Source organism: Dasypus novemcinctus, chromosome 27, assembly GCF_030445035.2.
Source record: "Dasypus novemcinctus isolate mDasNov1 chromosome 27, mDasNov1.1.hap2, whole genome shotgun sequence".
NCBI classification, from domain to species: Eukaryota; Metazoa; Chordata; class Mammalia; order Cingulata; family Dasypodidae; genus Dasypus; species Dasypus novemcinctus.
Genome location: NC_080699.1, coordinates 28,880,719 through 28,896,659, shown reverse-complemented (window position 1 = coordinate 28,896,659; position 15,941 = coordinate 28,880,719). Strand labels below are relative to the sequence as shown.

Sequence of the window (15,941 nt, the reverse complement as noted above, 5' to 3'; positions counted from 1 at the left end):
GAGGGACACCGCTTCCAACTAGAGGAGCAGGTGCTTAGACCCCAAGGCGCCCCGCTTCCGTGAGTCATTTGTATTCATGGTGTGGCCCCGCCACCCTGCTCTGCTGTACTGCTGTATTTAATTTTGGATCTCGTATAAATAGAGCCTGGCTCTCCTTCAACACCCACCACCCACCACTATTTTCTATTCCTTTGGGGAGAGCAACCAAAACTAGTCTTTGATTCCCTCTAGTGGCTCAAACTGGCAGCTCTCCTAGCTGATTCTTTTCATTCATTTATTCAATGTGTAGTAAGCACCTACCAAATTGGTACTGGGCTCTCTAGCTTTGCCTGGAATATCAGGCTCTCGGGTTTGTTTTTGTTTTTGTTTTGTTTTGTTTGAGGTCCCAGGGCCAGGGATTGAATCCGGGGAACTTCGTATGTAGAAGCCAGTGCTCAAAAATTGAGTCACATCAGCTTCCCTGAGTTTGTTTTTTTGTTTGTTTTGCTTGTTGTTTTTGGTTTTTCAGGATGCACCAGTAACTGAACCCAGAACCTCCCATCTGGGAAGCAGGTGCTCAACTGCCTGTGCCGCATCCACTTCCCTCGTTTCATTTTTCAAAGATTTATTTCTCTTCCCTTCCCCCTCACCCCACCCCAGTTGCCTGTTCTGTGTCTATTTGCTGCATCTTCTTCTTTGTCCGCTTCTGTTGTTGTCAGCGGCACCGGAATCTGTGTTTCTTTTTGTTGCATAATCTTGCTGTGTCAGCTCTCCATGTGGGCGGCGCCATTCCTGGGCAGGCTGCACTTTCTTTCGCACTGGGCGGCTCTCCTTACGGGGTGCACTCCTTGCGCATGGGGCTCCCCTACACGGGGTCACCCCTGTGTGGCACAGCACTCCTTGCATGCATCAGCACTGCGCGTCGGCCAGCTCCACACGGGTCAAGGAGACCTGGGGTTTGAACTGCGGATCTCCCATGTGGTAGACGGACGCCCTAACCACTGAGCCAAGTCCGCTTCCCCTTCGTTTCATTTTTAAGCCCTATTGATTCCAGTGAAAAGTGACCAGAACTAGAAGCTGGAGACCTTTTTTCTAAGCTCAGCTTAGTATGGTGCAAATTGGCTAATGTCCCAACTGCTCTAGAGCTGCTTTATAGGAATTGAAGGAGGGTCAGATACAGTGAATACTTGCGACTGAATGAGTTGTGGGGTCTTGGGCCGACCCTTTTGGACCCTTGGCCTCAGTCTGCTCACTGGTAAAGTGAGAGTGTAGGTTAGATTCTAATCAATTCAACAAATATTTATCTTCTGAAGAGCTACAGTATGGGACCCTGAGCTAAGAGCTATGGGAATGAAATGATGGTGTTTAATCTCCAGGAGCTTCCAGGCTACTAGGAGAATCAGACATCCAAGAAGTCATATATACAACACAGAGCCAGGGCAGCAGAGCAAGGTGGTGAAAGCGTGAGAAGCACGTCTGGGTTTAGGTCCCTGCTCTGTCACTTCCTAGCTCTAAGATCTTGGACAAGTTCCTAACATCTTCAAGCTTCATCGGTAACTGGAATAAGAATCCTTTCTTCATAGATATGTTACGAAAAGTCAATGAGAACACAAAGTCCTCAGTGTGGAGTTAAACCATAGGAGGAGCTCACTCAGTGGCGGCCACTTGTATTAGAGTTTCAAGTTCTAAGCAGAAATGAAGGAAACCTTGAGAATGTTGGTAAGACTCTACCAGGAGCTCATGCTCTTTGTTGGTCCCAAAGCCAATTCTTAGGCCCAGCAGATTCCAGTGGTCTTCTTTCTTTGCCACAGAGCTTCGGAATCCGCCTGCTGCCTCTTTTTGGGTGGACTTCTCTGAGGGATTCAGCCCAATCAGCTTTGCTGTAGAGTGAAGCTTCACTCTTCCTCATTTCATTTTCCTGAAGACAGGAATACAGACCTGTTTCCCACAGATTTGCTACTATTCAATACAGGGAAATGAACAGAATAAGAAGGGTAGCTTCTATACTTTGATTAGTTGCCATCCTGGCTCAGCAGCAACTAAGCCCAAGTGCAAGAATGAATTTCCTCCAAAGGATGCTTCCTGCAAGCCCTGGTGCTTAGGGCTGACTGAGCTTGGAGGCTGTATGGTTCTGTTTCATTGTGAATGGCTGAAGGAGATCATTTTTCACCTCAAGCTTCTTTATTACTGGATAAGGAGATAAAGGAGGATCCAGAGTTAAAGCACACCATGCATGCCAGACAGATCATTCCTAGCATCCAGGTGCTGTTTCATCCTATCAGTTAATCAGTCATCAATACTGTGGATTTAATAATCAATTGTCAAACCCTTGGCCAAGTACTAAGAGAAAGACTAAGAGGAAGGAGGAGAGATGAGCTTGGAGTCTAAAGGTGCTGACAGGATACCGTTTCTGGAAAAAATGAGCATCAGAGGTAAGAAAAGCCACAAGTAAACTGAATTCCCATTGGCTAAAGGGATAATTGGCTAGATGGAGGGACAAGAACCAAATGGGGTAACTCGGAATTTTCCTTTGGATAGAAAGGGCTGTTTCATATCTGGAAACCATATGCTATGAAACTGTAAAGAATGGAATATAGAAGTTGGGAGGATAAGAAAATGGGTGTCCCTAAGAGAAGCAGAACTAACTGCAGCAGCCTGCCTGACCCAGGAAGTATTCCTCCATTTACCCAGAGGTCAAGTGACAGGGAGCTGTCTCCAAGAGGGTGCTGAGGAGTCACCTGGAAACCTGGCCTATGACCTGGTATTTGGAGTCTGTTCTGGGGATGATGCCAGCCCTGCCTCCCCTTCTCCCACAAACTGTTTTGGTGGGGTGACTAATGGAAATTCAGGGACTTGCCAGTTTGGTGCCTGGGGAGGGAGTTGATAGGTGGACACAACAGATGGAAAGGGAACATTTCCAGAAGTTTTATTTGTGAGGCACAAGAGAAATGGAAAATGAACACATAAAGCAATGCCCAGGGCACTGGAGCTTCCTCTAGCACAAGAGAGGGCAGTCACTGCTCAGGGAGCTGGGTGGGCACCTGCACTGAAAGGGGAGGCACTGAGGCAGGGCAAGTGCACAGGGCCGCTTGCCGGACATCCACGGGCATAATGAACTCAGTAGACCTCAATGCAAACTGCTCATCCAAACTGCTCACGCAGCCACCATCCTTCCTGTCACACATGCTTGGAAACAACCTTTGCTTTTGACTCCTCTTTCTCTCTCTTAGACCCTGTCTATTGCTTTGTCCTATAGCTTTGACTTCCATGCTCCCTCTCAAATCTGTCCTTTGTTCTTTGCCACCTTTGCTACTATCCTGGGAAAGTATCTCTCACCTGGAAAAATTTAACAGCTTTTTCACAAATGCACATGCCCGTGTCTTCCCTTTCCAGTGCATTCTATACACTGCTCCCAGACATTTCTTCCTTAATCAAAGCAAGGGCTTAGTTTTTGCCCATTGCAGCAGGTAAGGCCCTTCCATCACATAAGCGTCTCCATCTTTCCATCCTAATCTATTACGAGTTTACCACATTTATTCTTCACACCAGTCAAGCTGAACTATTTATTACCATTCACTGAATATCCCCCCAAACCTTCTCATCCAGTGTGTTTACGTCATCCACTCTCTCCATCTCAACCCCTTCCCTCACCCTCTATTTCTATCTATATGAATTCTGTTTTCCAAAGTCCATATTAAATACTCCCTCTTTAATAATCATTTAAAAAAATAAACAAAAACTCGAGCTGTTTCAGAGCCACTCAGTGATAAACGTTACACAGCTGGTTTATATACACTATTTACACTATTTACATTTCCCTGAACCCTTATGTTAATTACCTATAATTTCCCTCTTCACTAAGTTTCCATAGCCCTTTGAGCATGACTAACATCCTCTTAAATTACAGTATTTGTATAGTCGTCTCTTCATCCTCCTAAATGCATGCCACTGGTGAGCAGCAACTATTGCTGGATTTAAGAATCCTCATTTGTAAAATAAGAAGGTTCACCTCTGAGGTTTTCTCCAGCCTCAAAAGTCTATGGTTCTTCAAGAACATGAGGAACTGGGCACCATCATGCATGGTTTCCATGAGCATCATCCTTTGGGAAGCCTTAGCTAATAGTGGATATAAAGAAGAAAAGACAGGGAGGGGAAAGCGTGGGGTATATGGGAATTCCCTCCATTTTGGATGTAACATTTATGTTATCTAAAGCTTCTTTAAAAATAAAAAATGATCAAATGACGGAGTTGCTGCTGACCTGAATGATTTTGCTGTTCATAAAAAGCCAGTAAGGCAGGAGAGACAGGCCTTAGTAGGAGAGTAATCCAGGGGGGTGAAGGGAGAGGTGAGGAATTCACTCAGTGAAAGAGCCAGCGTGAGAACCGGGCCCTTCTGGAACCTCTGGCCTAGGATTCTTCTAACACCTTGCACTGTGCTTTGCCCACGGGAATATGCAATCATTTGTTGTTAAAATTTGCTCCCTATTCGCTGCCGTCTGGTTCCTGCATCACTCATTAAAGGTTTCCTCTTTCAGTTTCCTACTATGTTGGAACCTTGGGGACTCACACTGAGATCAAGAGAGTGGCAGAGGAAAAGGTCACTTTGCCCTGTCACCACCAACTGGGGCTCCCGGAAAAGGACACCCTGGATATCGAATGGCTGCTCACTGATAATGAAGGGAACCAAAAAGTGGTGAGTACACCCCTGGCTGGAGTCAAGACTCCCTCTTTCCTTCCCCACCTTATCCTCCTCATCAGCCCTTCCTCAGAGCAGTCTTCTGGAGTTTTTTCTTGGGTCTGAAAGGGCTAGAATTGCTTTTTCATCTGGCTTATACTTTAAAGACTCTAGATACAAAACCACAGAGAAAAAGTATTTGGGTTCAGAGAATAAGAGATTCTGTGTTCTTTGGGGACGGAAGGGAGGCTGTACTTGAGTATGTTCGCCTAAGAAAGGGACTAAGATGCAGTGGCTTCATTCCCTAGTCTAGTGGGCCAGAATCCCAAACCTTCTCCAGTAGGCCTGTTTCTCTAGCTCCTTTATTTTTTCAATTTTTTAATTTTTTTAAAGATTTATTTTTTATTTAATCCCCGCCCCCGTTGTCTGCTCTGTGTCCATTTGCTGTGTGTTCTTCTGTGACCGCTTCTATCCTTATCAGCGGCACGGGAATCTGTTTCTTTTTATTGCGTCATCTTATGTCAGCTCTCCATGTGTGGTGCCATTCCTGGGCAGGCTGCACTTTCTTTCGCGCTGGGCGGTTCTCCTTACGGGGCGCACTCCTTGCGCATGGGGCTCCCCTACATGGGGGACACTCCTGCATGGCATGGCACTCTTTGCACACATCATCACTGCGCATGGGCCAGCTCCACATGGGTCAAGGAGGCCTGGGGTTTGAACCGCGGACCTCCCATGCGGTAGGCGGATGCCCTATCCATTGGGCCAAGTCCGCTTCCCCTCTAGCTCCTTTAAATCATTACCATCTATCTACTCTTATGCTTTGCACAATATCATGACTTCACACCTGAAAGACTGTCTAATATGTCAACACATGATGCAGAGGAACAAGTATGGGACATGTAGGAAAATGTTTTATACACACATAATTGGCCAGCAAAAGAATGAATACTGCTTCTGAAGTTGGAAAATCAATGAGCTGGCCCTAGATCTTCAGTACTCAGGTTGGGTAGTACTCCAATGGTTTTTAGATGCTTTTGCACCATGAACAGAATTTGGAGTATTCTGCCTCCCCAAGATCTGCTGCACTGGTCTTTTATCAGACAAAGAGAACTAAGTAATCTGTTTTCATTCTTATTCTTTCTGTCTTGACTGCAGTTAGCCATGGTTGCTTTCCCACCTAGGTTTTCTAGTCTATTTATTCTTACCCCTTTTATTTATGGACTTATTTTGTAAAATCTTTTTGTTAATAGTTTTATGATTTTAAAAAATTCTGTAACAGTGAAATAAGCTACACACAAAGGACAAATACTGTATGATTCCACTTATACAAAATACCTAGAATATGCAAAGCCATACAGACAGAAAGCAGATTACACTTTATCAGGGTCGGGGGTTACAGGGGGTCAGGGTGGAAGGAGGACTTAATGTTTAATGGATAGGGTGGAAGGAGAACATAAGATTTAATGGATACAGAATTTGTTTGGGTTAATAGAAAAGTTTTGGTAATGGATGGTGGTGATGGTAGCACAACATTACGAATGTGATTAATACATTGAATTGTACAGTCGAAAATGGTTAAAATGTGAAATTTAATGTTGTATATATGTTACCACAAAAAATTTTAAAAAATCAATTGGTTGACTGACTGAACTGTAATACAAACAGTAGCTTAAATAAAAGCATGGTATCAATGTTAAATTGACTGAAGTTGACAACTGTACTATGGTTATGTAAAAGAATATTCCTCTTCTTAAGAAATATTTACTGAATTTAGGGGTAAAGTGCCATGTTTATAACTTACCTTCAAATGGGAGAGAGACTACAATAAAGCAAATGGGGGGAAAATGTTAATAAGTGAATCTGAGTGAAGAGTATATGGATGAACTTTGTACTCTTTACAACTTTTCTAGAAGAATGAAATGATTCCAAATAGAAAGCTAAATTTTGAAAAATCTGTAACTTAGGGAAGCTGACTTTCTTTAGACTTTCCTTCTTTTTTAGAGTTTTTTTCCTTTCCCTGTTAAAAAATGAAAAGTTGTCCTTTCCTCCCCTCTTTCTATACCACTAATTTCACAAGATGGTTTATGGTGGAAGAAGCTAAGATTTATGTGGAAAATCAATTTCAGGATCGTTGTTGGAGTTTAACCTGCCTAACTAGCTGTCTACACTGCCTTGTTATTTTGATACTGCTTTGTCATTTGCTTTTCATAGCATATCATTCTAAGACTTTCTGTTCTCTGTAGAGCAAGGTCACCTTAACCTGACTGTGTTTATTACAATTTCTTGGTCAATCCTAGAAATGATACTCTCAGTTCTGAATGAAGTAAATAAGGACCTACGATCACTAATACAAATCCAAGAAGAATGCCATGCATCTTTCACTCAAGTGCTTTTACTTGACTAGCAGAAAAAAAAAGAGTTGCTTGGGTGTATAGCCAAGTAAATGAATATAAGGGTTAGAAAGTTAATGTGTTGATACAGAAAACATCACTAATAAGGCTTTAAACATCCAGTTTCCTATTTGTCTTCACTTGCTACTCTCAAGTATAAGGTTTGTCATTTATTCAGTCATTCAGATTGCATGAATTTATTTAGCACTTGCTGTATGCTATGTAGAGCGCTAGGCACCAAGGACAAGACATCACGTCCCTGCCTTCTTGGAGCTTCAGAGTGATGAAGACATTCAATAAAAAAGAAAATAAATAGAAGTAGAGAGCAATAAATGTTAGCCATGTGCCATGCACAATTCTAATGGTTTAGCACATATTAGCTCATTTAATTTAATCATCATGTCTAGGATTATCAATCCTATTTCACAAACAATTGAGGTGCATGCACACACATACACGCACATACAAATAAGCAACTTGTCTCAGGTCACCCATTTTGCATTTGAATTAAGCACTCTGACATCACTGCCTACATTCTCGCCCCACCCCCCTTATTAGAGAATTGTGCATTTACAGAACAATCATGCATAAAATACAGGATTTCCACATACCACCCTATTTAACACTATGCATCGGTGTGGAACATTTGTTACAACTGATGATAGCACATTTTTATAGTTGTACTATTAACTATGGTTCATGGTTTAACTTAGGGGTCACTATATAATGTAGTTCAATGGATTTTTTTTTCTAATTTTTATTTTGGTACCATACATAAAATCTAACAGTTCCCCTTTTAATGAATCACATTCAGATATATACTTCAGTGCTATTAATTGCATTCACTGTTGTGCTACCACACCATCTATCACCAAAATATTTCCATCATTCCAAATAGGAACCTTGTAGATTTTAAGCCTTAACTTCCCATTCCCTATCCCTATTCTGGCCCCTGGAAACCTACATTCTAAATTCTGACTCTGAGTTTGTTTATTCTAATTGTGTCAAATCAGTGAGATTGTGCAATATTTGTCCTTGTGCCTGCTCGCTTATGCACTAGAATGCTACCTTCAGAAATAATTTGAAATTGTAAAATATGCTATGACAGAAATGAGGAAAGTGGGCGGAGAAAATTATTCCAGTCAGAACTAATCATGCAAAGGCCATGATGCTGGAAAAGGCTTGTTGGAAGTTGTAAAAAATAAAAAATATCAATTTAGTTAATTTTAATAAGTAGCTGTGGGATTCCCACTATAGGCACACCCTATCCTGGGGGAACTGGTTGAGGAGATTAATATGTAAAGAGACAATTTTAAAACTAAGAGACAGCATGATCGAGATAAGCAGAGTGTTCTGGATCAGTGCAAAGAACAGCCACTGGCCAAGAGTGGCTGAAGGGAAGAAGTCAAGGAAGTCTCCCAGAAAGAAGTTGCAACTGATTTTAGACTTGATAGAAGGAATTACCCAGAAGGGGAATCATAAGACCATGGGCACAAAGGGTGGAGAATTCTGGGAAACCCTAGGTAGCTAGTAAAGGAGGGCAAAAAGGGAAGGCTGTCTATGCCATAACAGGAACTTGGAAATCTTCCTGGAATTCCTGAAGGATTCTAAGAGTGAAAGGGAAATATTTGCATTTTAGGATGGCACTTTGTGGAGTACTGATTTAAGGGACACTCAAGAAGCAGCAAGAGAATTGTTTGAACTATTTCAAGCTATACAATAGGGCCTAAACGACAGTTATATAGGCAGTGGGGATATCAAGGCAGGGATAAGAAATACGAAATATGTCGGGGGTAAATTTGCCAACACCTTAATAATTACCAGAGTGCTGGGAATGAGGGTGAGGGTGACTGAGAGAAACTAAGAGAAGCGGGAGGAGTTGGAAAGGATGTGCTTAAAATAGATTTACAGTGATCTAGGGTGACTCAGAAGTTTAGCATTTCCTTTCAACCTGAGCAGAAATGTTTTTCTTCCTTTTACCTAGGAGACGCGGAGTAGGTAGGAAGCATTTTGGGGGTGGGTAGGCTGTGCTGGAAAACAGTCTCCGGAATATCAGAATTTCAATCTTGACAGCATGACCACTAGAACTCCGGAGCTTTCCTTCTGATTCTAGGGATAGAAACACCGCTGGATTTTCTAAGTAAGAGTAACCACCGCCCCCAGGGTCAGCCAGGAACACACACCAGAAAACTTCCCCTCCATTTTTCAGATGAAGATATTTAGGACAGAAATGTTTAAATTTCCATACCAAGCCTCTTGTACCACTCCTTCACCCTTTTCTCTTTGTTTGGCTTCTGGGCAAGAAAAATCCTACTCCGAAGTAAAGAGAGGGGCCCTGCATCCATCTCTGTTCAAGGCAGTTCCCCAATCCAGGGCAGGCTTCACACACCAGAGCAAATGCCAGAAAGCTGAATGTGTCCAGGCCGAACAAACTGTCCCACCCCCTCCCACTAAGTGGATCCAGAACAGGCCCATGGGGACTGCCATAAAACAATCAGCCCCGCAACAGCTGCAATTCATAGATTTAGTTTTTCAGTTTTTTGCAAAAGGGTTAAGCTTAAGTTGTTTTCCTACCACACCTCAAGAATGGGTTAGTCTCAGTATTACATTTCCTAGAACTAAAAACAAATTAAAAGACAGCAACAGGGAAGCGGACTTGGCCGAGTGGATAGGGTATCCGTCTACCACATGGGAGGTCCAAGGTTCAAACCCCGGGCCTCCTTGACCCGTGTGGAGCTGGCCCATGCGCAGTGCTGATGTGCGCAGGGAGTGCTGTGCCACGCAGGGGTGTCCCCCACATAGGGGAGCCCCACGCGCAAGGAGTGCGCCCCGTAAGGAGAGCTGCCCAGCGCAAAAGAAAGTGCAGCATGCCCAGGAATGTTGCTGCACACACAGAGAGCTGATGCAGCAAGATGACGCAACAACAACAACAAAAAAACACAGATTCCCGTGCCGCTGACAACAACAGAAGCAGACAAAAAGAAGAACACGTAGCAAATGGACATAAAGAACAGACAACTGGGGCAGGGGGGCAGAAGGGGAGAGAAATAAATATATCTTTAAAAAACAAAACAAAACAGCAACAACAAAACAACCCAACAAACATCCATAAGCAGCATGGCCTGAGAATATATTTTTAAAATCTGAGCCAAATTGCAAGGCTCTAACTGAGCCTCAATCGGAGTCAGAAGAGTATGTGTGAAATCCTCATATTAGTAATGGTTATTTAACTGTATTCTAAGAGTAGTTTAAAATAGTCTAATCTCTGCTTTCCAAAGATGTCAAATGCTTACCTGTATGCTCTCTCTTTTCTCTTCATTAAATACTGGGACAGGATTTTAGGGAAAAGGGAGAAAAGCAGAGTCAGACCTACTTGAATCTGAATCCAGATACATAAATTATATATAGTATACTAAGATAGAGATGTGCCCAAAGCATTGAAGTTGGCAGGAGGGAGTCATTAATTTTACTCTGAGAAGCCAAGGAAGCTTCATGCTGAAAGTAGCCTTGAGCTTGATCTTGAGGCCTGTGTAGGAGTTGTTCAGCAAAAATAAGAGAGGCATATGAGGATATGACAGCATGACCAAAGACAAAGTCACATCAGGGGATACTGCTTGTTCAGAATCCAGGAATATCAGTTTGGGAAGCTGGGCAATTCAGAGATATGAAGGCAGGGACGAAAGAAGAGGTTCCACCGGGCAGCACTGGCCTTAGGTTCCAAATCCGGGGGACCTAACTTTAGTCCACTGTGTGCACAAGTGATGGGAAAAAGGAGGGTCTTAGCTAGGGGAGCTTTGCAATACAAATATATGGAATTATTAGTATTCCTGGGGTACTGATTTGAACAATTTAGGAAACCTTAGGGGTTTCCTTGAACTCAAAAAAAAAAAAAGAGAGATAGTACCAATTCCTTTAGTGCTTACTATCTTAGTCTCACAAAAATTCCAGTAGTAGCCTAACTCTGTTGTATAATTGAGTACTCTGTGGTTTTTTCAGGTTTAGAAAGGTTAATTAACTGAGCTGAAGCATGCAGCTCTAAGTAGGAGAGCTTTCATTTGACTGTAAATTATTTGCCTTCCTGGCTAGGAATCTTAGAGAGTCTCCACACCAGAAATTTTGTTTTTGTTTTGTTTTAACACAGACTAGAAAATATCAGTCTATAGCATATACACTGTTTTGTGAAATTTAATGTTTCAATATAAGCCTGCATACTGTGTGTGTCCTGGGTGATGAACACAAATGTATTTCTTAATGTGAGTTGGGATCAAAAAAGTTGGAAAACCCCTGACTGCTTTGAGCAGTCCAAAGCAGCCTGTTTCTACTTTGAACCACACCTTCTAAGGTTCTCTAGAGTCAAATGTACCTCCAGAGACAAAGATACCTTCTTATGCTAGTAAAATACTAGATGCACAAGAAAGAAATCCCAAGGTCCCCAGACCACAATGGGACACCATGACCTCCAAATCACCAATCTCCCAATGCCCACAAACCCCAAAAGTTCCTAAAAGTTACCCAGCTCTTTACTAAGTCTTCTAAGTAGAATCTCTTCTTCCTGGGAAGCACAAACCAACTTCCTACATCTGGGGAAAAAATGGAAAAATCAAGAAGGAAAATGACATTAACTGAATGACTACTAAGTAATCCAAGCTCACTTGTCCCATCTCCAGACAGTAGCCCCCCACCCTTCAGCTCTTGAGTAAAGATTAAGCTCTAAAGCTTCCAGTTTTTTTCTTGTTGCTAATCCATTTCCCTTCTCTCCCTACTGTCCCACTAGTTTGTCATTTCTATGTCAGCTCCTTCCACCTCCTGAGAAATCTTCCCTTTCTAATGAGGGCAACAAGATGTGGGCCAGCAAGGCCATGCAAACTTTTAAAACAAACAAGTACCATATCCGGGAGAAGGGCTGTGGTTTTAGTTCTCCCCAGACTGAGTCTAATGCAGAGGACTATGAGTGCTAAGAACCTTACGAAATTACTAGTAAAATAATCTGTGCAGGTACAATTTTCTGGGACAGAGTTCATAGGTACTGATCTGATTGGGAAGAAAACAAAGTCGTAAGATGGGACCACATGTATGTATGGGTACGTAAGGCTGGTTTCATTTAAAGAGATAAGGATAGGATAGAAACCTGTCCTTGACCCCTAAAACTCCCTCCCAGGATGCCCAGTCTCAATGGGAAAGTACAGTGATTAGCTGATTCCTGTGAATACAGGAGAGGGCTGAAAGAAATACCCTGTTCTAGAACTACCCCATTTTATAGAATGCCCGCATAGAAAGCACTCCGCATATATTAAACAAAAGAATGGCCTTAAATCTGATTAAACAAACACAAACAACTTTTCATGCACTTTTAGGATCTCACAGCTTTCGAGAATAATTCATGAATGAGAAAGTAGAAGGGAGCTCCCACTGAGTGGTGGCAGGGAGAGCTCATATGGGGTGAAAGTACAAGCAAGTGAGGAACTGTTTCCATTTTATATAGAGGGGGTCTTACAAAGTGGGGAGCAGATAGACATTGATTAGTTATGGTATGCTTGTGCAATTTGGTAAGCTCTCTCAGCTGAACTGAAACTGGTTTATCAGCAGATGTTGCTTATCTGCAGTTTGGTAGGGTGCATTCCATTTTCTCAGAAAGCCCCTGGAGGCCAAATATTTTTGTCTTCTAGAAAAGACGGCCTCTCCGGGCCCCTCTTGGCAATGCCCAATGCGGGAGGCCATTTTATTTCACTTAACAAATCTAAGCAGTTTCATCGGAGAGACTCAATTTCTTAATCTTGTCTTAAACTTTTCACTGTATCATGCTGCTCTTTTGAAATTGCAAGAAGTTCTATTTGTGAAGCTTTAGAACAATGCCTAGCATGTAATAAATGCCATGTTAGGTCTTGGTAAATAAAGACAATAATCTGTGAATATATTGCATTGTGTTGATGGATTTTCATTTTTACCTCTAATTCAGCTTCATAAGGCAGAGTTAATCACAGGGCTTGGCATAGGGTAGTCACTAAATGATCACTAAGGGAAGGGACAATGCCCTTTCACATTGTCTCTTTTAATTCTTACTATAAACCTGTGAAGTCGGTAGCGTAAGCACTGTTACCCTAATTTTCTTTTAAAACATGAGAAAAATCAGACCCTAATTCACCTCCAGAAAATGTGTATTTTAAATCTTTCAGACTCTAAAAAGTGAAGGCCCTTGTCCAACATGGATTTCAGAGCTGGGATATGAAGTCAAGATTTCCCTCCCCTGCCTCCCCCACTCCCACCCCCAACCTGCAGCATTCTCTCCTGCCCAGAACATGCAGTTTCTGTTGAAAAGAATGCAGAAGTTCAAGACAAAGTATCTGTCTAGGAGTAAGGACTGAACTTTTGACTGAAAAAAAAAAAAGTATTTACTTTTCAGAATATTTATTAGCATGAGGATGTTGTTGAAAAGATAAACTCAGGTACCTACTGGTGGTATAAGAGGTAAGAAAGAAGCAATTGGGAAGAGGACTTGGCCCAAAGGATAGGGCATCCGCCTACCACATGGGAGGTCCAAGGTTCAAACCCTGGGCCTCCTTGACCCGTGTGGAGCTGACCCACGTGCAGTGCTGATGCACGCAAGGAGTGCCCTGCCACGTGGGGGTGTCCCCCCCATAGGGGAGCCCCACGCATAAGGAATGCGCCCCATATAGAGAGCCACCCAGCGTGAAAGAAAGTGCAGCCTGCCCAGGAATGGCACCGCACACACGGAGAGCTGACAAAGCAAGGTGACGCAACAAAAAGAAATACAGATTCCTGTGCCGCTGATAAGGATAGAAGTGGTCACAGAAGAGCACACAGCGAATGGACACAGAGAGCAGACAACTGGGCGGTGGGGGGGGGGAGGGGGGAGGGAATAAATAAATCTTAAAAAAAGAGGAAAGAAAGAAGCAAGTTTTCAGGTTAAAGATAAATATTCTATTGATATGATAATAGGAAAATTCTCTCTTGAGGGCTACTCCCTTCACCCACCCAGCCCCATTCCCTCACTTGGAATTATCTCTGCCTCAACATGGATTCAGCTGGGGTCCCAGGTTTCAGTTCACTGAATTTCTACATTAGGATAGTACAAGAAGGGCTTCTGGAGGGGGGAGTACTTTCATCTAATTAGGATGGGGGTAAGGGGATGCATAGAGGATAATATCTTTGGGCTGCTCTAGAAGGCCAAGGTGAATTCTTCAAAGAAGTTTTACAATGAATAGTTAAGTATGACTAGATCAGGGAAGGTAGGAAGAAGGGAAGTTCTCACCCAGAAAACTGACATGTGAGCAAACATCTGACTTGAATGTTAAGATCAAAGTTGATAGTCATTTATTCCACTCCGAGCCTCCACAATGTGCCAGGACCTGTTGGAGGTGTTTGGAAAATATCAGCGAGGAAAACAGATAAAAAGCCCAGCCCTGGAGGAACAGATATTCTAGTGACTAGAGACAGAGTTAATATATGAGAAGTTTGTAGGAAGGACAGTGAAAACAGTAGAGCAGGGAAGGGAGGTGGGTAGGGCAGGGCGACAGATGGCAGTTTTAAATAAGGTAGTCTAGGTAGCTGTCATTGGAGGGTGACATTTGAGCAAAGACTTGACAGAGATGCACAAGTAGCCTTGGAGTCCCTCAGGGGGAAGAGAGTTCGGCAAAGCAAAGAGACAATGCAGAGGCCTTAAAGAAGGAAGGTGCCTGGCATGTCTGAGGGACAGTAAAGAGGCCAGGTGGCTGGAGTGGTGTGAGCTGGAGAATAACAGAGGTCAGAGTCGGGGGTGGCAGATCATAAAGTCCTTGCCAACCACTAGAAGCTTATACTTTTTTTTTTTTTTTTTTTGAGGTACCAGGGCCAGGGATTGAATCCTCATATCTGGGAAGCTGGCGCTCAAATACTGAACCACACTGGCTCCTCTGAGGTGGTTTCTATGTTTGCTTGTTGTTTTTTTGGTTTTAGGAGGCACCGGGGACTGAACCTCCCATGTGGGAAGCAGGTGCTCCCACTCGAGCCACATCTGCTCCCAATGCCTTCTACTCTGAAGGAAATGGGGAGCTATTAAAGAATTAAAGGATTTTGAGCAGAGGAATTGTGTTAATGGATATTTTTTAAAAAGATAAAATCATGACTCATAAATATAAAATAAACATGCATTAGAGATTTTATTTAACCAGCTAACTAATAATGGAACCAATAAAATGTTACAAATGATTCAAGTGAGAACTGGTATTTAAGAGATTTATCTTCTTCTTTGGACAAAATCCATTTTCATCTGTATGAAGAGAACCACCTGCATCACTATTGATAGGCAACATCTGTAGGTATCACCATCATCAGCCATCCACAAATTAATTTCTGTATCTTCCAAATTGCAAAATAGCCCAGCCAAAGATAATGAAAGGCAAAAGACAACTTGTAAAATCAGATAACCCAGAAGGACAGGCACCCAGGAACACACTTGCTATTTTTAAAGTCGTTCACAGTTTCTCCTCAAATAAAAATGGTGCAAAGAGACCATTCTCAGTTTCAGTGTCATCACAGGTTTCATAAGCAGTAAACATTTATTTTGGACTTTAAAGAATTAATAGGGTTTCTTTGGATGGAGAGATGCTGAAAAAGGAGTGCATACATAGAAAAAGGCAAACACAAAGAAAGCACTGTATACATAGAAAAAGGCAAACAGAAAGAAAGCACGTTTTGACTGCAACCAGGTTATGTGAAGAGGATTAAACAGGGAGAGTCTAGTCACCATTCAGAGGTTTGAGGAGCCTTGAAGGGCTGTGGAGCTGGAAAAGAGCTAATGTGAGTTTTATATGCCTAAGATTCAGGCAGTTGTACGTAGGGTAGCTTGGATGTGGGCAGAAATATGCAGTGGGCCAGGCAGCTGGAGATAGGATAGAGGT

At 42.6% G+C, this 15,941-nt stretch overlaps 1 protein-coding gene and 1 long non-coding RNA gene across 2 annotated transcripts in view; one reads left to right on the top strand and one right to left on the bottom strand.

The window, feature by feature from the left end:
• Positions 1-15,941, bottom strand: part of LOC131276313 (uncharacterized) — a 56,550-nt gene that overhangs the window by 21,962 nt on the left and 18,647 nt on the right. The gene's annotated exons all lie outside the window — the stretch shown is intronic.
• CLMP (CXADR like membrane protein) overlaps positions 1-15,941 on the top strand; it is a 94,463-nt gene that overhangs the window by 65,748 nt on the left and 12,774 nt on the right. The window contains exon 2 of the mRNA XM_058289330.2: positions 4,515-4,672. Within this exon, the coding sequence (XP_058145313.1) occupies positions 4,515-4,672 (158 nt within the window). The remainder of the gene's footprint in view (positions 1-4,514; positions 4,673-15,941) is intronic.